This window comes from Papilio machaon, chromosome 10, assembly GCF_912999745.1.
Source record: "Papilio machaon chromosome 10, ilPapMach1.1, whole genome shotgun sequence".
Taxonomy (NCBI): Eukaryota; Metazoa; Arthropoda; class Insecta; order Lepidoptera; family Papilionidae; genus Papilio; species Papilio machaon.
The window spans coordinates 1,396,279-1,422,370 of record NC_059995.1 but is presented as its reverse complement, the minus strand read 5'-3'; the positions used below and the strand labels follow the sequence as shown (position 1 = coordinate 1,422,370).

Here is a 26,092-nt window from a genome sequence, read left to right as displayed (position 1 = left end):
GTATGGTTAACTGTTAACGATTAACTTTAACTTGCGTTAAATTTTCGAGAATTTAACGCTTTAACGATTAACGAAGTTAATTTTTTAATTAACGAATTAACGATTAACGAAGTTAACTTTTAGTTTAACTGTGCCCATCTGTGCTTGTTTCTTAAAAGATCTAAGTTGTACAGGTTTGGAAATATTACTTGCCCAGTAGATGGTTGGTTATATAATATGTTCTTGAACAAATTATAAGATTAATTTAAGACTGATTTGTTGCACTTTGAATTGTAAAGTTAATTTGATTGTATGTTTTGTGTAAAATAAATAATCTGTCGTCTTATATACTTAATATAATTGAATTTATTAAAGAGAAAAATTCAATGTTTATAGTCTCTTATAGTGTGCATATTATTTAATGTCATCAATGTGATCTATTGTAAATGCTTATTTATATTTGAAGGAAATTATTATTAGTATATAAGTGATGATAATATATAATATGAAATATATAAAGATTGTTTTAATAATTAAAACACATAAGTTGTTTGATATATGTTTATTGAGAAATTTGTGTTATCAAGTACTGATCAACAATAAATTAATAAATATTAGGATTTAGGTGAGAGGAGACCATTTCAAATCCTAAGGACAGCGTACTTTACGCAAAGTAAGGTGTTAAAAACTTAAAATTTACAAACATAAACAGTGATACATGTCAACACCTCGATATTAGACACAAAGAATTAACACGAAGAAGGAAAAGGCGATTGTAGGCATCGTGCGACTCTGCCAGCTCCTAGCTGTGTATCTACAACAAACAATTCACTAAAGCAAACTATATTTATTGACTAGCGGCCGCATTGTCTACTTCCATCGTTTGCGGCTCCGTCTTGTCGCCTTTGCCGTCCACCTGCATTGATTCTAACTTATTGTCCTTCTTCTGTTCCACATTCACATCTGCAACATCTTTCTTTTCTTCTCCCACTTTCTCGTCTTTCTTTTCTTCTATAATCTCCTTTTGTTCCGTGCTATCTTTTTTATCATCTTCCTGTTTATTTTCAGGTTTATTATCCTTCTTTTCAACATTTACATCCTTAATACTATCATTAGTTGCATCCTTCTTATCCTTACTCTTATCCCGTTTCTTTACATTTTTGATGCCTTTCTTGGGGCTTTTCTTTTCTTTTTCTATATTTTCGTTTTGTTTTTGTTCGTCGGTTTTGATTTCAGGAGTTTTTTCCTTGACTTGTTCCTCGGGTCGGGTATCCGCAATCTGTGGCTGGGCAACTTCCGTGCTCTCTGAAGCTTTCTCTGTTTTGGCATCTACTTGTATTTTTTCATCTTTTGGTTGCTCGTCTTTAGGTTGATCTTTAACTTCCTCCAGTTTTATTTCTTCATTTGGTTTTTCAGAATTAACATCCACCATTTGTGCTTCGGCAGTAGATTGTTCCTTGCTCATGTCTTTCATTTCAACTTCACCATTCTCAACAGCTTTGTTGTCGTTTGCAGCATTCTGACTCTCCGAGTTCTCCATTTCTACATCTTGTTGTTGAGCCGCTTTGCTGCCCTTTTCAGCTTTAGCTTCTAATACAGCTATGCACTTTTGAATACACCTAATGGCCTCCTTCCTCGCCTGCCTTATGTTCTCCTTGCCTTCAGTTTCAATATTGTCTAATTTTATGAGATTCCTAGTGAGCATCTCATCTAAATAAATGTACTTTTTGTCTTTCTTCGTACCGGTGAAATTTTCAACTTCAGACATCAGATTTAGTACATCAGTTTGTATGGCGAGAATTTGTGTTTTAGGATCATTGGCTGGGGGAGGCTGTGGTTTGGGCTGCGGCGGCGGGGTCGGGGTGTGCCGGTGCGGCGGCGGCTGTGTGTGCGGCTGCGCAGGCGGCGTGGACTGACGCGGAGCTTGCTTCTGCTGCGGTCTGGACGGAGTTTCAGCTCTGGGCGCAGTCTGCTCGTGGTGAACCGGCACCTTGACGTAATGTTCTTCCGGGGGCATCTGTGGTTTAGGAGACTGAGATCTCTGCGGGGAGGCGCCACGGGCGAACGCCGCTTGAGGATATACTTTTTGTTGGACGAACGGCTGTGGTCCCTGTCGGAAGCCTTTGTTAAATGGTGTGCCGAAAGCCCTAGAGAAATTTGGCGGAGCATGAAAATTGACGGGGCCATCGTCGGCGAAGTATTGGTCCCTGTCGATGTGCGGCTGCGGCGGAGGTACGTACGCGGGCTTCGTGTCGCCGAAGTGCGTCGCGTGATCTACGGACTTATTGATGACGGGCTCGTCTCTACCTTCGACGAAAATAGGTATGTGCCGCACGTTGGAGTGCTGCTCCGGGTGTGGATTTTGGCTCTGCTCCTGGTGGTTCTGTCCACTCATTTTGTTCGCGTTATTTAGACCGGCGTTGCGATTATCTGGAGGTGCTGACATCGACCTCTGGGTCCGATCTTCCTCATCAACTAGACTGGGATCTGCGGGGCTTTTCTGTCCGAGATCTACTGTGTTCCTAAGTCCGTACTGTGGGAGATGGCTGTGCTGGTCGTCTTGTGCGATGTGTGCAGTGTGAGCGGGGTGTGCGGAGGGCCCCGGCGGACAGTCAGTCTGGGTAGCGGCGCTCTGCTGCTGTGGGGACTGGGGCTGAGGAGGCGACGGGGGCGGCGGCTCCTCGCGCGAACCGAACCTGCGGTTCCAATGTGACGGGAAATGCTCTCTGAACTCGGACGGGATATCGTCGAACGGAAATCTGTCGAAGCCGCTGAAGTCCTCGAAATCTGCAATAATGAATCGTTTTTTTACACAACCTGCAAATGATAAACACTACCATGAGTGTCTATTTATTATATTTTGATAATAAAGTACTAAATTTGCTGACTTTAGTAAATTAGAAATTACATGAGTACATTATTTCAGTGTAAATATCTACAGAAAACTTTAATGGAAAATGAATTTAAGCACCAGTAGTGCCGCGTAGTATTAAGACTGGAGACTGACCGTCAGTGGCGTCCTGACTGGAGGGGCGGCGCTTCCTAGCCCAGGTAGCGGGGCGCTGGCGCAGGCGGGCCGCTATATCGGGGTGGCGCGCCGCGAGCTCGCTCCACGCGCCCGAACCCTCCTCCTCATCAAACGGAAAGCCGCGCTGCTGGAACACAACGTCAAATATATTGATAAACTTATAAAATCCATAATTTAATTCTAGGAAAATTCAACGATTCAAAATTGAGAACAAGCGTATTGTGAAAAATTACATTGATAACATTATTAATTTTTATAAAATCGAATAAAATAATAAATTACATTTTTCTTACAAACAAATTTCTTATTATTTAACCAGTAGCAACGATTACAATCAGATATTTACGGTAATTGCATAGGCAATTATTTACCAATTCACTACTCTCCTGCGATTAACATTTCGTAAAGAAACATTCAACAGAAATTGCTATAACAGTTATCGTCAGTCATTTCCTCGGCACTGTACATTTTTGATCATCAAGAATAAATTTATTTAACCGGAAGGGCTGCAGCGGTACTATTCGAAAAGTATCCATAATCCATAATAAAATAGACATTATTACTTAGAGATTAAGATCTATAATCGGTTGTGTACGATACACAACTTACGATGTAGTGCTAGAGTCGTGTTTGCGTCGCGAAGATCTGACCATATAAGGCAAGGACGGTCGTGGAATGACCTTTAAGAAGTGCTTTCGTATTTTTCGTATATTATGATCACTGCTGATATAAAAGTCAATTGTATCTCACTACGAATGACCTGGCTTGCTACATCGAGCATTTTTTAATCGAGTTGTAATTTTCACAAGAAACTGATACAGTTTATAATAAAAACAAAACAAACGTAAAAACAGTGGGTCTAGTGATAAAGAAATTTGAAATGAAAGCAACAAGTTTGAACACAAAATAGTATTGTGTAATAAACGTCTTTTCTATTGACGCGTACATCCTGAACCGCATCTTGCGTCAATGAGCCGGATCTCAAGATTCAGATGGACTTTCACTTGTTAGCAAATACAAGTTATATTAAATATATATTCCGTAAAATTTATGCAAAATCTTTATTACTGTAAAAGTTTCTAACAGGTAATAAATTATATATTTAATACAGTCAATTCAAAAAATATTTGCAAATTTCGAAAGTTTCTATTTGTTTCGAAAAAACTTCGAGACTAATTAAGGACTTTGAGTACGGTAGTTACTTGTGGTACGTGCTATACATGTCAACAAGTAGATGAATTGCATGCCGGGCAGATGTTGCGACTCCGCATGGCATGGAATGCTCCACTCTATTTACATACAGGCGGGGCCGAGCGTTACTTTGATCTCAATCAGAACCGCGCCTCTACATTGTGTTCTGTTGCCTAGTTATTAAAGGTAAATGATGCAGAAAATTGCAGACACTAAACATATTAAAGATATAATTAAGATAAGGCTTGCATTTTGAAATAATCTATTGAAAGCTTAAAATTAAACGCAAACGTAAAATGTAACCACCTTGAAGTTACAGAGTGGGCGTGAAGTAAGGCCATATCTTGATAAAATTGAGGACTAATCCTCTTACCCTCGCGTTTTAAAATAATTTATGCAGATATAAAAATATTAGCCGACAATCGTGACTTTGTTCGCTTGGAGGATAGATTTCTATAAAATGCAAAATAGGAACGCAATGATATTGCAAATGTTTAAAACATTATACAAATATGATGAATATTTTTTGGATCTTTAGGGATTGAATTTAGAATAGAATTTCTCTTATATTAAGTACTAATATGAATAAGTAAATTTTCTAAATGGTTTTCTTCTAAACTTTCTAAGGATCGTGTGCATTGTTGTCACGTTTTACGGCACGTGTTTTCTCGCCATTATCCGTCGCGCTGGCCGCCCCGCCACACGTCTCCGCCGTCATGACGCAAGCCCACCTCAGCTGATGTCCTCACATCGACCCACACCGCGATGACATCATAGCACTGATTTATAAGCTATATATGATTGTATACAATTAAAATAACATTTTGACACCGGTTTTACAAGTGATGCCTTCTCATCGATGAAGCTTATTGCGCAAACGATTTTTTTTGTTTACATCTATACAGGTTGTCATATTTAACGTATCTACACATATATGTTTATATTTTGCTGGTTAACAGCACCTCTATAAATAATGTTAATTTTTCTAAAATTTATTATGTTGATCTTTACCTATGTCACTTTAAAATCCCTCATTCTAAATTCTCTCATATCACTATATGAAGAAAGATAGCAATAAGATATAAGCTATCAAACTACGTTACTTTTAAATTGTTAACGGCAAATATTTTGTAGATACATCTTAATAAAATAAAATCAATTAATAAGAACCTTCTGAAAATTGCGTATAACACTAAATTCTTGTATTTATTTCAACTGTTGCATCTTTCGATGTTTCATCATATGTCTTAAAACAATATTGCATCGAACATGAACATAACCTCAATAAAAATGTGAACGATCAATAATTTAACTGTTGCCTCATAAAACAATATGTTGTGGTTTCCGATGTCTTCATATGGTCAATGACCCCTTATTTACTTTACAACAACTGGCAAGAATTGCAGTAGAGAAGTAAACATTTAACGATATGTATAATTAACCAAACGGTTATTTAATAATAACAGTACTAAATAACTTAGGTAAAATATTATAACTAAGTACAAGATGATAAAAACCGTCAAAAAATTTCGAAACCTGAATAAAAGAACTATGAAGTGATACTTAAAAGATAAGAAATTAAATTGTAGAAGATTGTCGAAATAAAGCCATTATTGTCGATAAACAGAAGCAGACAAGTTCATTAGGTAGGAAGATAACATCATGAAGTCATCTCTGTATAAAAATAAAGCTGTTTATGTTGAGGGTTCGCGTTATCGCCTTCCCGACAAGGCCAAGGGACGACGATAAACTGAATGCATTCCATGCATCAATGACCCACATTACGTTACTCTGAGTCACCACACTAGAAGTCTTTCCCTATTTGGAATGCGATCTTCCGGTGATCATTGATTGACAAATGGTATATTAGTGTCTAACAAATTGCAACAAGAAACCTTTTTATATTTAATTAAATTAATGTCGTTTTTTATATCAGCTTGATTTTCCTTTCCTAGCTTCTAAATTAAATCAATATAATACTTGTGACTATTTAGAAATGAACCTTTGAGAATACTATTGCCACTACAGTGGGCCTAGTACGAATATTTGTGATAATCGCCATCTTCAATTATGTCAAAATTTGTATGAGATTTTTGGTGAACTTTACGAACGATAACGCTGCACGGCACGATGCACAAATAAAATTTTTGTCGTTGACGATAATGTTTTTTTTCGCAAATATTTGTGATAGGCACACACGTTGCGAATGAGTAGGCACCTGAGGTCATTTGTTTCAAGTTTCAATTGCTACTTTTAGATGTAATAACGAGTTTTTGTACAAATTTCTCTGTTTACTCTTATACTCGTAGGTGGTACGTGACGCATGCGCTGGAGGTTGTTTTGTTGGGACCGCTTTTGTATCCACGTTCGTTGTCGTCTAAGTTTTGCAGAGATGACATCATCTCTCGATTGCATATTTACAGTGTCGAGGATTCGTCCGAGAGCGTTCATTATTTGTATTACACAAAGCCGTGAACTTGAACGGCACGACAAACACAACAACTAGAATTATGTATCTAATCTTACTAACATTATAAATGCGAATGTTTGGATGGATGGATAGATGTTTGTTTGAAGGTATATTCAGAACGGCTCAACGGATCTCGATGAAATTTGCCATAGATATCATGCCGCTTGGAAGAACACATAAGCTACTTATGCATTTTTTTTTATATTCCGCGCGGACCGAATCACGGGCGACGGCTAGCATCATAATAAATTTAATAACGCGTAACTCCAGAACGGTTAAACAGATCTGGATGAAATTTTAAACATAGTTAGATTACACTTTGAAATGACGTTTGGCTCGTTTTTGAATGATTTTCCCTTTCATAATTCCACGCGGGTGAACTCGCGGACAACTGCTAGTGTATAAATCTATCTTTTATAAACTTTTCTGCAGGTTTCTTATTATTATTGTGTCTTCTGTGTTCCATTGCTTCAATAATCAAGTAATTGCTACAATATGACAAGGCTTAAGTCATTTTGTATAACCCGTGTATTTAAAATGCTCGTAAAAATCGGTTTTATTTTAGCCAATACCATTTTAGGAAACAATATCTTACATTTGTTACAAAATTATTTAGGTATATTTAAACAATTTCCTGACACCCACGAGTACATGTCACTGGCGGAATACTAAGAAATCAAGCTGGCTACCTTTCTTGATAATGTTAAAGACGAAGCACAAACCAATTAATGAAAACAAAGTGACTAACATATTCGAGGCCAAAAGGAAGGAAATTAGACAAAAAAGGCCTCCGAATAAACTGCCAAAGATAAAAATACTTTAAAAAGTATTTCCGGTTGTTACAAGGATAGAAGTATTTGAAAACAATAGAACCTAGGCTTACTTAAATCTATTAATTTTATTGATAACTAGCCTTTGCCCGCGACTCCGTTCCCGTGGAATTTAAAAAAAGAAAACGGGATAAAAAGTATCCTATGTCCGTATCCTGGTTCTCAACTATAACAAAAAAATACATACCCATGAATTTTTAAGCTAAATCAGTTCGACCGATCATCAGTTATAAATAGTGTAACTAACACGACTTTCTTTTATATATATAGATAAGTATTTCTTCGGACTCATAAACTACCATTTCTGGACGTAGATTGGATGAAAAAGACGCTGTCTGTTTATCCTAACCTTTTACTTTTGCCAATTACATAAATGAGTCTTCGTATCTTGAAAGATCTGCATTTCCGTGTCGATCTGGTCAAGTTGTGCAAGTAGGAGGCTCTCAAACTACATTTAGACTGGACCACTCCACAGATAAAACGCAGACGCGGGGCTCTGTCCGCATATCACGGCTCTATAAATCGCTACAGGCATGCGGACGTTGCTCATATCTCTCACTCTCAATACAGAGATAACCACAAATAGAAACACTAAGCAGAATATTGTAATGAATAAAGAAATCTGGGAACAGAAGACCAATTTGTAGGTAGTGGTCTTCATGGTTGCAACGAAATTTACTGTGAAACGATAAAAAGATAAAGGATGGAAGCAACTGTCAACTTTTCACACAATGAAGGCAGTACAGTAAATTTAGAAATTTTACACATGTCCTGTGAAGGACAGCTAATTTTTGCAACTTTAACATTACATAGATTGTACAGAATTAAAGTGCATTGCAACAATGTTGCTTATTACCATGCAATTAATAAGTAGTAACGAAATAGACAATTGTCTGGATGACAACGAAACGGCTTAATGTAAATAAAACAACCCATACTCAGGATTCACAAAAACATCAATTTTTGTACTAGAACTTTCCTTTGTTAAATTTGAAATCTGCAAACTGCTGCATCGAGTCATTATTAATATATTTTATCCGAAGTCAGAGTTCTCCTACGCAAACCACGTCAGATAATACGCGACTTAGTTAAGAGCAACACTATAAATGGACATTTGATTAATAAATGATTCACGAAAACAAATTATCAAGACTTGTTTTGCAAATACGTACATATTATGTAAGAAAAACATAGTCATTTCAAAATTTTATTTTACATTTTGTATAAAACAGCCATTCTTTTGTTTTAAATAAATAATTAAAATTTCTAATTTTACCAAATTTGAACTCTGTCACATACCTAATAGTGCAAAATCTGTTTATTAAAGTAACTTTATAGAAAAAAACGCACAATGCACTACGGCCATATACGACTTGTTCTTTTTCAGTAATAATGTATTATGGACGTACTTATATCAATAATAAAGCAAATGTTTCACAAAATGATATAAAACTTTTTCATTTATTGGCCAAAGTAAGTTTTGTCTTATTATTATTAATATCTTTATTTATTTTCTCCAGTTTTAGTCCACAATTTCTAAAATTTATATGACTTTTAATTAAAAAAACTAGATAATAAATTTAACAACAAATTAATTTCGGTTCGTAAAGTTTGTCCCATGTTTAAGGAAAAATATATTATTGAAAATATACAACTGACAAAATACCTGGTTATTTTTTGCAGCTCTTCCATGATACTCCGGTGGTTTATCCACAACAACGGGAGATTCCATATTTCATTCAATATTTATTTCAAAATTATATCTATCACAGATGCACTTCACTTCGATACGTAATCAATACCAACGTGGTATACAGCGTTCTGTAGCGAGGTTACAACAATACTGAGGCGGCCGCGGCTCGCAACTTTATTTATACGTGCGATTCAGAATGTTCGCGAATATTCCAGACGATTCGAGATCGTCGCGGCTACGGCTACGGGCGCGTCCCACACTTCATACAACAAATGTTTTCAATACATTGCGTGACAGGTACGATAGCGGTTCACAATGCAGACGCAGTTTGTTAGGAAATACCACGACAGCCAGCAATGTATAACGAAACGCAAAGTCGCATACACGATGCCAGCGCAAACCTTTTTGGAACTTTCGAGTAGCTATTTAAAAAGTAAAATGGTATACAGCTTCCATAAGTGCATGCGGAAAAGAGTTCAATGGTCTTATTACAAAAAGTCCATTCGATATTCGAGACACGTCGACAAAGCTCATTCCGATGCATTTTTGTAAAAATGCAACGATTGAACAATTTTTTTTGCACCGCTACACAAGACATTAATCGATTACACCAATGATTTTTTACAAACAAAAACCTTACAGATAATTATTTTTCAGCGGCCAGGTGTGAATCATTTTGTACTTTATTTACATTGTTGATGTTGACAAGACAATGCCATTGTATCGTATTCAAGTATTTACCAATTCTTTCCTTATAATAAATGTTTCAACGTACCGTATAAGCGATGGGACAACATTTATATTTCGATTAATCAACTGAGTACATAAGCTACTGGTGATCATTTAAATAATCAAATAAACAATGTTAAATGTAGCAGTAAATAGATTTACATAATAATACATACACGTTTTAATTAAATGTTAATTCTATTTATAATTTCATTGTTGTTGAGTTTTTACACAATTTACTTGATGCATCCTTGTAAAAATATTTAATTCTTTAAAAAATTTCTAACGTCATTATATGTTACTAATATTATAAATGCGAATGTTTAGATGGATGGATGTTTAATTGAAGGTATCTCTAGATCGTTTCAATGGATCTCAATGAAATTTGGCATAAATAATTTTGCGTTAATTATAAATATTTCTCTGTAATTGTGATTTAATTCCGTGTGTTTATATTTATTTTGTGATATTTTAGTTTTTAATTACGTTGTAATGGTGTAAAGGATTAAATGTTATTTTATTTTATTTTTTATTTTAAATATAGAACATAGTCTGGAAGAACAAATAGGCTACTTAGGTTTTTTTTTTTAAATAGCGCGCGAACGGAGTTGCGGACGATAGCTAGTAATAAAATACATATTAAATGTTAAACGTAGTTTTTATATAGACCTATTGTAATAATATCTAAGTATCATATTCAGTTTCGGTCTATTGATTGTCACGTCCCAATTACATATATATACATAGGTTATTTGATATTGTTCAAAAATCAAGGATTAATATAAATCTTACTAATATTATAAATGCGAATGTTTGGATGGATGGATGTTTGTTTGAAGGTAACTCAAGAAAGGCTCAAGAGATCTCGATGATCGTTACTTATTATGTTTTTTTTAATTGCGCGCAGACGGAGTCTCGGACGACAGCTAGTCATAGATAATCGTAAACCGTAAAAAGATGAAGAAAAATGCGTACATGTATTACTGCCCCCTAGATAGAGATAACTTATTTTTTAGGCATAGACATTTTAAGGATTTTAAAATTTCAAAGTCACAGGCTTTTTCGTATTTAAAAAGAAGCCTGCATGTTTATTTCAAATTTAAGTTTAAGTATTTACACTTGTTACAGTGTGTATAATAAAAAAGCAAAAGTGGAACCATCGGGAAATGCTATTGCAAACATATGAGTTCGTTTACGAGAGCAAAGCTCTTAGCTGGCATTAATCATTATAATGAAATTACTTATAATTGACCGCCCACTAACTCTGTACTCAAGTAATACATATGGCGAAAGCGTACTGTGCATACAAGTGTATTTTATGCACACTACGCTACCATGTAGAAGAAGCTGTAAAAATACAGTCAAAATCTGTTATAACGACATCGAAGGGACTACTCATATTGAGTCGTAAAAACCGATAGTTGTAACAACCGGTGACAGGTATTAATAGGAAAGATATGTAATAACATTCAGCCAGGACCTTTGATTTTGGTCAATTTAACCGGTATGTTGTTCTAAACGATGTCGCTATAAACGGTTTTGACTGTATATAAGGAACTAGCTGTCGCCCGCGACTTCGACCGCGCGCAGTTAAAAAAACTTAATAAAAAACTAAATAGATGTTGGCCGTTTCTCAGACCTACTCAATATGCTCACAAAATTTCATGAGAATCGGTCAATCCGTTTCGGAGGAGTACGGGAACGAACATTGTGACACGAGAATTTTATATATAAGACGAGAATTTGATAGATTAGGAGATTCATTGTAATTCATCGTAATTTTTGTAGTACTAATGTTGTAAGGCATAGGTAGTGATTGGTGTTAGGTCATAAATATGAAGATATTCATTAATTAAAGTGATATATTGAAAAAGTTTCATGCGCAAAATACACTTTAATAGATTTCAAATATGTAGAGTTGCGTTGGTATTAAAAAAAAAATCAAAATTCAAATATAAAAATAAAATTATAGCAAGACAAGGATGTTAATTATGTTAAAGTACAGCTTGTTACATCTAGGGGCGATCGGCGGCGTTGTGGCGCGTCTGTGGGGCGCCGGTTTATCTCGCATGTGCATGTGCAACTGTATACCAACTTTATTACAACTGCTACAAATTCATTTAATATTCGTACTTCCTGTCTATATACTTACTATATTAAATTCATACGTGATTATCGAAATAACCTGCTGTTTACAAATGTAAGAAGGATGTCTGACTACACTGATTTTTATTAAAAAAAAAAACCTTTACCGGCAATTATTATTTCTTGAATGTGGTTTTTGAAGTAATTTTTATAAACAATCAATAAATACAGAGAGCAGTCTTAAATTTACCCAACATCTTAGATGAGTTAACATAAAAAACATTTCACGTTTCATGCAACAAAATCAATGAGATTTACCCCAAATTATTAACAACGCCTGAAAAAAATTTATACCAGCAAAGACCATAATCCTTGATTAATTAAACTGGTATTACTTTAAGTTTAATATGATGATGATAATGTGGACGTTATGTTCAGAATCTTAATCGAAAATATAACATAAGATTAGGAAGTCTTGCTGTAAAAAAACAAAATACTTTAGTGACTTAATAAAGAAGCTAATAGGAAAAGATAAATCAATGTCAACGTGAGATGTTTAAAAAGATAAGATTAGTATAGGTACATAGTAATTATATTTTTTATATTAATTGATAAATAACAAATTTGTTCATTGAAAGTAGTTCAAGAACTAGCATTAGCATTATAGCGTCTTATGAACCAATCTTTTTGGCTTTTGCCAATACATCGATGGATCCTACGAATAAGGGTCAATGTGCAAATTGACAAATTTTTAGAAGAGGCTCTTAAAGTTTCAACTATATAAGAAAATAGGCCTCATAGGTCCTTTTATTTCAGCTAAAATAACATTTACACCACATGTAAATGTGTATTTGTGTTTAGTGCATGTTCTTAACTAAACTAAGAGAGTTTTTAGCACAAAAAAGTAAAAATAATCAATTTGTTACTTTGGTCGTTATAAATAGGAACCATCAACATGATGATAGAAGGTAGTTATTCAAAAGAAAGTATCGATCTCGTTATTTCAAATAAGCGATAGTTTATAAAGGGAAGTTTACGAACAGTGAAAACAAATTAGGAGACAATTGCTAACAAAAGGTCTTTGACCCCTATATACATAATGGAAGCGGAACTTACGAGGAATATCAATAAGGTTTTACATTAAACCGAACGACTTGAATGAAAATGAATTATGCAAAACAATTTGTGAATGAATTAATTGCAACAACAATCACTACTGCCTAGTTAGAGAGTAGAGTACGCATTCTTATGGCCTACTTTCCAAATAGGAAAAAAATTGATGATAATAGAGTTTAATGATTCCTTACCGTGGGTTTCCGACATTGAAATCTCCGTTTAAAACATATTGTTATCTCTGTTTTATGCAGACATTTTGTTCTCAGAAACCCACGGTTAGTCCTTTAACTCTTTAATTTTACTTCTTACTAATATTATAAATGCGAAAGTTTTGATGAATGTTTGTTAGAGGGTATCTCCGGAATGGCTCCACGGTACTTGATGAAATTTGGCACAGATGTAGAACATATTTTGGAAGAACACATAGGCTACATGTTTTTTTTTAATTCCGCGCGGACAGTCACAGGTGACAGCTAGTGGGTTATATTTATATATACAAGTCTTTATCAACACAGTACTACAGAATTCATTTATCTGTTGCTGGACGAAGACCTTCTCCAGTATATATAGTAACGTACATCAAATTTCAATACAGCTGGATGGTCTTAATCTAATTGCTAGATTCTAATGTAAGTGCTAGTATTCTATCTAAAGTTATAATCTAATAGCTGTCGCCCGCGAATCCGTCCGCGCGGAATTAAAAAAAAACGTAATAAGTAGTCAACATGTGTTCATCCAGACTATGTTCTACATCTAAGCCAAATGACATCAAGATCCGTTCAACCGTCCCGGAGATACCTTCAAACATCCATCCATCTAAACATTTGCATTTATAATATTACTAAGATATCAGAGGCTTTGATTATTGTGAACGTAGTACATAGTACATTTTCATAGTACATAATGAATTTTGTGATCATTGTAGTGCCCAAAATATTTTGTCGCGTGCCATTGGTTCACCATCCCTGAATCTATATAATGACATATTGCATTGATAATTCTCATTGATAAGCATTCGTGAAATATGTTTTTTTTTCTCGTTGCCAAAGTGCGATAAAGTGAATGTAATTATAAAAAACGACTAGCTATTTTTAGCTGTCTTCTGACGTAAAATGCTCAAAATAAATTACCTGACAAATATATTTTTTTAATAAATTTATATTGTGTAATTAATAATTAGTAATATTTTAATTGTGAGTGTGACTAAGTGGTTATTTTTTATCTATTTATAATAGACATTTTGACTATATTCTTCATATATAACATAAGTCAATCTACGAGATTTATCGTGCACTAATGAAGTAAAATTTAAAATGTTTATATTTTAAGAGATGTGAGAATATGAGGACTTTGTATGGATGTCGTATGTGCCATCGTTGAGTCAATTTTGAGTGGGAACAAAATATTTGTAGCTTTTAAATTTCACATAGGTTTATTTTCGTGTCTGATCTACTTCAGGTGCATGACGAAAAATATGGAGCAGTCCAGAAATATCCTTAAATTGCAATAAAAATAACAACAACAATAGTAAAAGTAAACATGCGAAGGAATGTATGATTATATGATAAACAAGAAAGAATGTAATGAAAATACCAAATTAAATTCCGCAATTACTATCAAAACTTCTAGGTCATGCACTCAAGGGCTTATTTATATAATTTATATTATACTAAATTTAAATTAAATGAAAGTAGCCCTGTTCACAAACAAACCACTGGAAATACTTCAGGGTTAATTCATTATACTATAAACAAGCAAACTGGGGCGCGAGAACACGTAGGTGGGCATACCACGAGCGAATACGGCAACTGCACTGCGCATTGAGCAACATTCAAAACATTTACAACGGAAACAAAAGGTTACTCAAGATATAGCAAAGTTAACTTATACATCAATTGTAAAATGTGTAAACAAAATAGATAGCTGGCAACACTGACTGCACAGATAATAAAAAAGTTACTCACGTTACGCTTCATTTCAAACTGTCATTGTCGTACCACGAGTATTGTGTAAATTATTAATTTGAATATTGAATTTGCTGCGTTCAAACTCCAGCGCAGTCGGCTACGTGCTCACTTTTGCACGTATCGCGTATAGCTGATGTGGGTGAGACGAATAACAGAAATAGAACTTTTGGAATAACTCTATATACAAATTATATTTGTTGCGTCACCGGCGACGGTGCTAAGATCAAGAGCGGACAAGCGACAGCATTTCGCATCTTTAATCTACGTTGTTTTTCATTCTCCATTGCTTTTTAATTAAGCGTATGACGCGAATTGGGACAGTAACAACGCCTTACTCATTATTTGATAAGATAAAATAATTTATTTCAAATATACATGTATTTTGTGATAGCAAAATGCGTATATCAAAGTAAATCAGACTAAAACAATACATGATAGATGCTACATGTCTCGTCAATAAACTCTTAAACATCTTAACGATGACTTTATTTAAATAAAATTAAAGCCAAGTTTCACGTCTTAATAATGTTGTACAAGTGAAATATTTAAAACAATAATATACTTAAAAGTACAAAAACGAAGTAGCGATATCTCTTAAAGGAAACAATTTAACATTCAGTTTCGTACTTAAACCGTACATTTGTCAATACCACTACCGGTGAGTGGGCAAGTTGAGCCGTACATGGGCTTACTTTATGATGCAAATATGATAATAAAAGTTCAATACGGTATAACAAATACGACAGTGAGTTATTGAACAGTTTATCATTGCATTACAAGTAGCTGCCCAAGGCCAAGTGTTATAATTGTTCACGTAATGTTACCATTTAAAGTAAGCATTAGGCCACACAAAATGTATTCTAATTTCAATATTCATCAATATTTTCATTGACAGACATAATTAAATGTTTAAGAAAGAAAAAAATAGTAGACATCAGTCGCAAACATTTCTTCGTAGTTGAGTAGAAGGGAAGTCCTTGGGCGGCCCACGGTTCAGTATTGAATCATTATCGCCCACGCGACGCGGCAAATCACTACTCACCTATACCGATACTCAGCTAACTGCAATTGCAGCGTAGTTACCTTCAGGGTTGTCAGTTCTACTTAAGTTGCTTGTTATGTTAATTAACAAGTGTTATAATAATGTGTAAAACATATAGGGATGTATTTTAAAATATAAACATATCGTCCCTTAGCTAACAACACAGCATAAGTCATTTTTATCTACTTTACAGGTGACGAAAAAACTGTCTATTAAAGAAATATCGGTGGATTTTTTTCGTCAATTTTTAATAAATACGCTATTTAGCAGTTAAGAAGTAATTATTGTAGATTTACTCTATTTTAACTTTTTTACTATATTTCTTTACCTTTCAATTATCATGCGAACAATGGACACGGAATGAGCAGCTCCATCTAATAGCATTAAAATGTGAAGACCGCCAATTTTCGACTTGAGCGGTGTTGTAAGCTCAGGGATGATATGTGAGACCGTGTAACAATTTGTAAACAATTATGTAACTTAAATGTCATTAATTATTTAAATGGCTTTTCTAACGCTGCGTTAACTGGATAGAGTACTTACGGTAGAGAATTGAATTAAATTAACACTGAATCTAAATAATAGTCACATTACACGTGTACTGAATAACTTTGAGAAGAAATTGTTGAATAAAATATTATTTTATAGAATTACTAGCTTACTAGCGCAGAATTTAAAAAAATACAGTCAAATTGATAACCTCCTTTTTGAAGTCGGCTAAAAAGGAACTAAATTAGTATCCTATCTATGTGTTCTTCCAGACTATGATCTACATCTATGCGAAGTTTCAGCGAGATCCGTTGAGCCGATATGAAGATACCTTCTAACAAACATCTATCCATCTAAACTTTCGCATTTATAATATTAGTATAATAAGCAATATAAATTTATCATTTACGTGGCAGCCCTATTGAATTTGCACCAGAACTAGTTATACAAGTAACACGAAGCGGTCACATTATTCATAAAGTCAATTCATTTGATGATTGCATTCAGGAACTGTCATATAATACGCGATGTCAACCTAATGATCATTTCAAATAGATAAAAGCTCTTACCTCATGGCATATAAAGAAAAACCTCTATTATGTTTAACTAGCTGTCGACCGCGACTCCGTCCGCGCGGCATTAAAAAAACTTTATTTGTAGCTTATGTCTTCTTAAAATACGCACATAAACAATATATTATATTCTTTTGCCGCACCAAACTTTACTTTGAGGAAAAATCTATTCAATATCGAAAAAAATCATCACATTATTTCAGTTTTTCGAATCTTACTTTCAAACGCGAAAAAATTCTGTTGAAAGTTTTCAATTCAGAAGCCTTGATTTAATTAGCTTATTACAGATTTATATCAAACTCAAAGCAAAAAGTCTTTTTTTCATGCCGTGAAAAAGGTGACCTAGAATTAGAGCTGTTATCACGGGTTTGACCAGAAATCTTTCATTGGATTTTTTGTTCCGGTTTTGCATTTTGCCTACTCGGGCTACATGTTTGACATGTTTTCGAGTCATGGTGGATGGTGTAAAAAATGTCTTTGAACTTCGGTTTTTTTAAGACATCACCCATGGTTAATGTCTTGAAATGTCCAAATTTTATCCGCTGCCAGTGTTCGTGCTGTTTGTTGAAAATTGACAATCGTGTCTACAATTTGTCAAATGTTTGCCACACTGTCACAATTGTAATTTACCACCAACAGATGTATGCGTATAATGAAACTTTACATATTTACATTTTTTTTTCCTACAAATTATTCTAATGCCGGTTGTTATTTTAGGCCGTATCGTAGAATCTTGGCAAGGATAATGAAAATTTTTATTACGCAGTCTATCTAGTCTGTCGTTTGAATATTGGTGTCAGAGGGAAGTTGGAGACTGTGTTATTTTAATTTATATACATACATAGCTTATTACGTATATAGTATAATTGATGTACGTGCTTTAGAAACAATAATTACTATACCATTATAAAGTCTTGGAAGTGTATTTTCCTCTTATATGTTTACAACATTTTATAGCATACTAGCTGTCGCCCGCGACTCCGTCCGCGCGCAGTTAAAAAAAATGAAAAATAGATGTTGGCCGATTCTCAGACCTACTGAATATGCTCACAAAATTTCATGAGAATCGGTCAAGCCGTTTCGGAGGAGTACGGGAACGAAAACTGTGACACGAGAATTTTATATATTAGATAATACAAAGTCAATATTTATTACTATTTTTATTTCACAACATATAACGCCGTTAGTGTACGACTTTTAACAGTGTTAGACGCCAGCAACAAAATTTTTCCATGAATTGACCGGCTCGCCCGGTGAAATACAACAACCACACAGAAGAAAGGCGTGAAGTGGGAACAATTCCGAGTTTCGTCTGAGCAGTGTGCGTGCCGGAGTCTTAGTTTTAGTCCCTTTTCCCTTCCAACACTTTTACTTATAAGGCTGGGTCAGGGAAGTGGATTTGACGGAGGAGAGGACGCATAGGAAAGTGATATATACTTTTTCAGTGCGTCACCTCTTCCGTCGATTCTAGGTAGGTTTCTTCGTTCTTTCGGTGCATTTAGGCGACCGCTTTTTTGCCACCTTATGTTATTAAAAAAACTTTGCTCTTTTATCATGAGAGATCAAACTTAAATGGCTTGATAATTCCTACATTTAACAACATTAGAAGAATTGTCGCATGATCCATAACGAATCGATTGCCCCAGTAAACGACGTGGCTCGTATAATTGTAGCCACGAACGTCCTTGTAACTCTAACCTTGCCGGTCGAGTATTACTTGATTAAATGTTAATTATATTTGATTCCCATACATTATTCACGTTGATACCTAAACAATAAAATTAAGTGCCAAATTATAATATCAATTAGAAGCACAACTAATTTCTGGTACATAAACATTTAGAACTTGTAACATAAAAAAATAATTTGTTATCTTTTCCAAACAGGCCAGTATAAACATGAAAATATTTGGCACCAATACCAAATACCAAATTACGATAATTGGTAGTAATTGTCTAACGTTATCGCTAAAGTGAGTCACTAAAATTTCACACTAGCTGCTCTAGATTTTTCACGCGCAATTAACGCGTTATGATTTATATAAAAACTAGCTGTCGCCCGCGACTTCGTCACGCGGAATTAAAAAATACTTCATAAGTAGCCTATGTGTTCTTTCAAACTACGTTCCACATCTGATCTGTTCAGCCGTTCCGGTGATATCTTCAAACAAACATCCATCCATCTGAACTTTCGCATTTATAATATTAGTAAGAAGTAAGATTGAGTTTAATGCACACGTATTAGTAAATAAGGACTCAAGCTATAACTTAAGCATCAAATTTTAACTAGTTTAAAAACTGGTTCATCGAATGATAAGTGATAACTGCTGCTTACGATGGAAACGGTATCAATTTAATCGATCCATTATTTTATCTCTCTCTCTCCCTCTCTGTCTCTCTCAAATCTAATTCCTAAATATGAGTAACAATACAAAGAACATATGACACTAAACCATGAGTTTTATTTACAATAATGTAATGGAATTAAAACTAAACTATGGACAAAAGCACATTCCTGCATCAGCTCATACAAGTATTACTATACTATATTAGATGACAAACTAACATCTACATCCGCCTATTTGTTTCGATACAAAATCGTTTCTTACATATGCAAATCGTTAGACAATGCTCTCCGCCACCTCGATGTCTTGCCCGTTTCTTAGCGCCCCTGTAAACCATAATTAACTGTAAAATACCACCAAACAATTAGGCCCTTCGTACACGAGGTAACATAAATCTTCAAAACTAAAAATGTATCCTTGCGTCGCAATTATCACTTTGCTCGCGCTACGTACACAACAAAGAATCGTGGACGCGAGTCGTCTATTCAGATAGTATAGGCTTATATCAACTGTATAGATTTGCTGCGCCATCTTGAAATCGCAGCAACTTTTTTCATGCTTTAACGATGACAGAAATGTCCACGATTTACATAACCTAGTGTACACATGCCTTATAACTACACGAAACTCTATATCCCTTAACAAATGCACGTCTAAGCATGGGTTTCTGAGTCTAAAATCGTTATCCCTGTTATTATCTTTGACAGAAGAGAGATTACAATATGTCTTAAGCAGTGTTTTTGGTCTCAGAAACCCACGGTAAATCTTGTAAATGTACAAACGTCACTTCCTAAAGACAGCTGGTAGCGGCCATTACACTATTTTATATTTTCTATCTTCGAAAAAGTTTTAATTTTAAGGATATTTGGAAACAGCGTGTAGTAAAAATGTATAAAAAAGTAATGTGAGAAAACCTGTTTTGAAATTTATCAATTTCAATTATAAAATTTAGGCTTTCGTTTGAATAAAATTTCAAACTCTATATACACTAAAATATTTTAAAGCGTTATATGAAACATTATTACAGTAATCAAGGAAAAGTACGTTTATCTTTTCTTCCCGTTTATCCATTTCTGAATGGATATAAAAATGTCTGCAATATAAATATAAGGTGAATCAATTGTATGTTAATTTAAATCTTTTATAGCAAGTTTAATTAACACCAAATATAAAAATGTTAATAAATAATGTTGAATTAATTGGTTACAAGTAAATATGTATTATGATAATTTATATTACAGAATTTTATAAATCTACACGATATCTGAATCAAAAAAAAAACTAACAATCCAATTGAGAACCTCATCCTATATGACTATAAAAAGTATGAGAACAATACTTCGGCATTTCTACTTTATCTTTCTCCTATAAAAATCCAAGACAAACTATTACATGAAATACCAATTTCAAGAAAAAAAACACAAGTGTTCTAAATATCAACTAGTTATAATCTGCCTTTAATTTCTCAACTGGCTGTTTTCCAAGAATTACAACAAAAAAAAAAGACAAGTTCAAGCGTATCATTAAAATGTGTACGTAAAATGACCTAAAATACTTTTTACAGCGACACGCGCAAAAATCTGTCGGGGTGTCGGCAGAACCGACATATCAATGAAACGGCGTGTTTTAGGTAAACAAGTGAGTAAGTCGACGGCCGTGCCAAATGCGATACGTCGGCACAGTCCGCTATATAGACAAAGGAACTGCTTCCACGAATTGTAACAACTTTCGTAATAAGTACATAAAAAAATAAAAATTATGACGTCACGGAACATTCTATTTCGTGGAGAAATACGTCATAGATATCCCTCTTATATGGACGGATTAATGAGAAAACCGGAATTTGTAGGGGCAAGGGATATAGGTTTAAGACTAGCAGTGAATTAATAATCTCCGAGATAATAAAGAAACATACTATGTATTCTAAACGATGCTGGCATGAATGCAAATCGAATGCCATTCTCAAAGCATTCGAAGAATACTACCGCAAATAGAACACTAATTATTATTTAATTATTCAACCAGTACACTTTTATAGGGAGTACCTAATTAGTCCAGCAGCCAGGCTTATTGCAATGCAATCAATCACGTAATGAAATAGTATTCATTAATTCCAATACACTATGGACCTATAAATATTTTAGTTTCGAATAAAACATGTTTAACGACTGTGTGCCATAAAACTACTTTTATTACCAATGATATATGGCAAATAAAAAAAAAACAAATTAACAAGGATTTACAATTTGTTAAGTAACATTGCCTATATATGCCTTTAACACAATATTTTCACGGAAACTTTTGTGTTACTCTGCGTAAGATTTAGAACTCGGTAACATATTATATACTAGCTGTAGCCCGCGACTCCGTTCGAGCGGTATTAAAAAAAACTTAATTAGTTCTTCCAAACTATGCTCCACATCTATTCCAAATTATAGACAGCTCCTCGCAGCCTTTCTGGAGAAACCTTTAAACAAACATCCATCCATCCATCTAAACTTTCGTATCTTCTATATATATAAAAGAAAGTCGTGTTAGTTACACTATTTATAACTCAAGATCGGTCGAACTGATTTAGCTGAAAATTGATGGGGAGGTAGCTTAGAACTAGGAGACGAACATAGGAACTTTTTTATCTTGTGTGCATTTTTTTTATTCCGCGCGGACGGAGTCGCGGGTAAAAGCTAGTTTATAATATTAGTAAGATTATTTACTATTAGTTGTTTTTCATTACTTATTTAAATCCATTTAAAAACACCTAACGGTTCACTTGGTCTGATGTCTTATTGAATGAGAGATATTGATGCATTAACAATCAGATCACATACTTCTTAATCGATAATAGTGAGCATTACTTCACAATAACAATCAGTTGAATGATTATCATCTACTGCATACACATACTAATTAAAACTAACAAAATAAAAATAACTTCAATGATTTTCATCATTAGGAGAATTTTTGTTATATGTAATTTTATGTGAATCCAATTTAAGCTGAAAATGTTATTGACCTTAAGCTTTAAAGATGTACTATTTAAAAGTTTTTTTTTTAAAGTATATTCATGATATGATAATAAATAACGTCTAATTTAATATATTGTTTTAAGACAAGGTCCGGTGGATAAAATTAAATAAATATTTTAAAAGGCCATAGTAATCTAACTATGTTACTCGTCACCCAATATCTATAGTTCCGTCCAAGCCAATTGCATATTTTTTTAATTAATAACTAGCTTTTACCCGCGACTTCGTCTGATAAGACTGTCTCCTAGTTCTAAGCTACCTCCCCATCAATTTTCAGTCAAATCGATTCAGCCGTTCTTGAGTTATAAATGGTGTAACTAACACGACTTTCTTTTATATATATATAGATGTCTAACAAAGATTTATCAAGTTGGTTTTTATAGTCAACATGGACTATTGATTCCCTCAATTGAACACAACATTTTATCAAAATCGCATGTTCACATATTTTATCAGCAGATATTTTTAATTGATAAATAATTTGTCATAGATTAATTTTTATATCAATCTTTTTTATAACAGACACAGCAACAAACCTAGAATTTTTACAAGGAATTTAAATACAAAGAAAAAATTAACATCCTTTAGCAGATAGATTGAGTAAAAGATTAAAAATGATAAAAGAAAAAAAATTACAACTCTTGCCGAGTTTAGACAGACAGCATTCTTATTCAATTTCAACATATTTTTAAACACAATTTGACTGCCTTCATTGTTTATTCAATTCATTCACAACATTGTCCAATCAATTATTTAAATGATTTCTTTAAATAATTTTTATTACTTTACATTAGCAGTGTACACTGTCTTATAGTAACCATAAAAATTGACTACCATACTACTTCTATCTATATATATAAAAGAAAGTCGTGTTAGTTACACTATTTATAACTCAAGAACGGCTGAATCGATTTGACTGAAGATTGGTGGGCAGGTAGCTTAGAACCAGGAAACGGACATAGGATAATTTTTACCCCGTTTTCTATTTTTTATTCCGCGCGGACGGAGTCGCGGGTAAAAGCTAGTATAGTAATACATATTGTGGTCACTGTTTTATCGGCAAGAATAAAAAGGATCTCAAAATTTCTGAAATGAATTGTTACAACATACCACAATGTACAGTGTACAATGTAAACTGGTTACATGTAAACAATGAGACTTTGGAATTCAAGTGACACAATCACCTGCGCGGCAATTATTCTCAGAAAAACGCCAAGGACGTGAATCAACATGCGATAAAATAACAAAGCACCAAAACAATGAAAATTACAATATAAATTGATACCCAGAAACAATTTTCTTGCCTATTTCTTTGTGAATAATTTTCTTTAGCACAGAGAATGAATCTATATATATAAAAGAAAGTTGTGTTAGTTACACTATTTATAACTCAAGAACGGCTGAATCGATTTGACTGAAAATTGGTGGGCAGGTAGCTTAGAACCAGGAAACGGACATAGGATAATTTTTACCCCGTTTTCTGTTTTGTTTTATTCCGCGCGGACGGAGTCGCGGGAAAAAGCTAGTTAAGTATAAATACTAGTCTAAAAAACAACAAACCTACAATAGCATATGTAATTAACACAACTTTTTAAATAACAAACATGGATAAGTGAGACTCTGATGTATAGCAATATTTTCTCAGCATTTGGTGGCTGCTAATTATGCAACTACCTGAATATGTTCAATAATCACATCCATTTTTGGTCATTTTACTTAATATTGATTTGCCAAAAATTTTAAATTTTATAGGCACTTTTCCATTAATGTATTACCATTACATAAGATAAATATCAAAGGATAAAACCAGCTGTAAACCAATGTCATTTATAATTAGGATTTAGCATTATTTATTATACCCAGATCCAGTTAAATCACTTTCCAAATTACCATATTATCTTGTAAATATAATGTTCATAACATATTTAATAAAAAAATTAAGTGTAATTCAATGACATTGTTTAAATATTTCATTTATTAAATGAATAAGTTTACTTGAGTACTTATCATCATACATGTACATACAAACATGCAATGGATTTAAAAATTAAATTTAGATATTTGTCATCTACAGTTGGGAGACATTTTTAACGTTCATAGAGTTGTTATTAAATTTCCCATATATTAATTTTTAAATCCCGCATTCAATTTATACAACGTCAAGATTCAAACTAACCTCACAAACAGGCTGTTAGAGGGCACTCGACGCGTGTTAAATCAGGCAGGCATCAATTGTCCTGTGGAAGACCACCAAATCAGACCACATGGCGATACCATTACAATTTCCCGGATTAGTATACAATAATTAATCGCCTTGGGTTAACACAGTCAAGGATACTCCATTTGGAAATCGGCCAAAATGTACTGCAACTAAAGCATGCTAAATTGAATATCATCTATGCAATTATCGTATTAGCGAACACCACAAAAAGCGTAGTGTGTAAATAAAAATCTTTTAAAGGAACCGACAATAGGAATTTAGTATAATTAGTATTACCAACTGTTACAGATTGTGGAAAATTAAAAGTAAAAAAATTGTAATGAATATTTCATAACAATATTATGATACTTACGAAACTTCTTCCTCTGAGGGGCATTTCACTCACAAGCACAAAGATTACACAGTATATATTAATATTTATTATATAAATAGAAGAAAAAACACTTGTCACTCCACTAGCACAATTTGCAAACAAAATCTCCTATCACACTTCAGCAGATTAGAAGATTGACAGAAAAGTTTACAATTCTAGAACAATCACAAAGATGCTCCGTTTTACGCAAGGGGACACTGTAAATCCTGATTAAAATACATTTTGTTTACAGAGTTATTCTTGCAATTTATAATCCATCTTGGTCATTTTAGTGGCATAATATACGTTTTTTAAGTTTATTTTCGGTAATAAAATTAAAAAATTTCAAAAAATATATTTCACAAAATTTCTTCTATCATTTTCATATCTAGCAACAAAGTTCCTGTCCTGTCAGTTTTGCTGTGGAATTTGAATTTTGGGGAATTTTGGTAGAATTTATTTACATTTATCAATGTTGCCAGGATATAACTTTTTCCAAGTTTAAGGAAATAAATTTATGTTGAAAGTGGTCAAATTAAAAACAAAACTGACATCATGAAAAAAAAGTTTTGAAGTTACAACAATAATTTCGTTGTACGTATTTATTTTGTTTAAAAGTTAGTTCGTGAAGTCCAGACATAATTTAGGGATTTTTCTTATCTTAAGTACAAGGTCAATTTAAACTTGTTGGTAACTTTAATTACAACTTTCATTTTTCCGTTCTTAGCGAAATATTTTCTTAACGAGATTATTTTTTTATTAAATCGAAAATGCATATTACAACAAAAAAAATATGAAATTTTGCGAAGGGTGATGTGTCGGACATCGAAAAATTTGTTTATTAAACTCACCACTGATTGTGGTGTTCATACTTCATTTATGAGTCCTAGGGATGTTAACATTGAGTGGAAAAGTCGATTGTTTTAAAATCGATTTTTACTGTCTATGATAAAATTGA

General features: G+C 33.6%; 1 protein-coding gene across 6 annotated transcripts; it reads right to left on the bottom strand.

The window, feature by feature from the left end:
- Window positions 1–532: 532 nt before the first annotated feature.
- Window positions 533–25,271, bottom strand: LOC106708032 (BAG domain-containing protein Samui). 6 transcript variants are annotated; one of them, XM_014499493.2, is made up of 3 exons: window positions 25,135–25,271; window positions 2,987–3,134; window positions 533–2,766 (listed from the first exon to the last, which is right to left on the bottom strand). In XM_014499493.2, exons 1-3 carry the CDS (start codon window positions 25,156–25,158, stop codon window positions 827–829), a joined length of 2,112 nt encoding a protein of 703 aa, XP_014354979.2. In that variant the 5' UTR covers window positions 25,159–25,271; the 3' UTR covers window positions 533–826. The 6 variants fall into 6 exon arrangements, with proteins under 6 accessions (XP_014354979.2, XP_045535552.1, XP_014354980.2 ...); XM_045679596.1 differs by having other exon boundaries at window positions 2,987–3,131; window positions 25,135–25,270; XM_014499494.2 differs by lacking the exon at window positions 25,135–25,271 and adding an exon at window positions 15,086–15,321.
- Window positions 25,272–26,092: the final 821 nt, after the last annotated feature.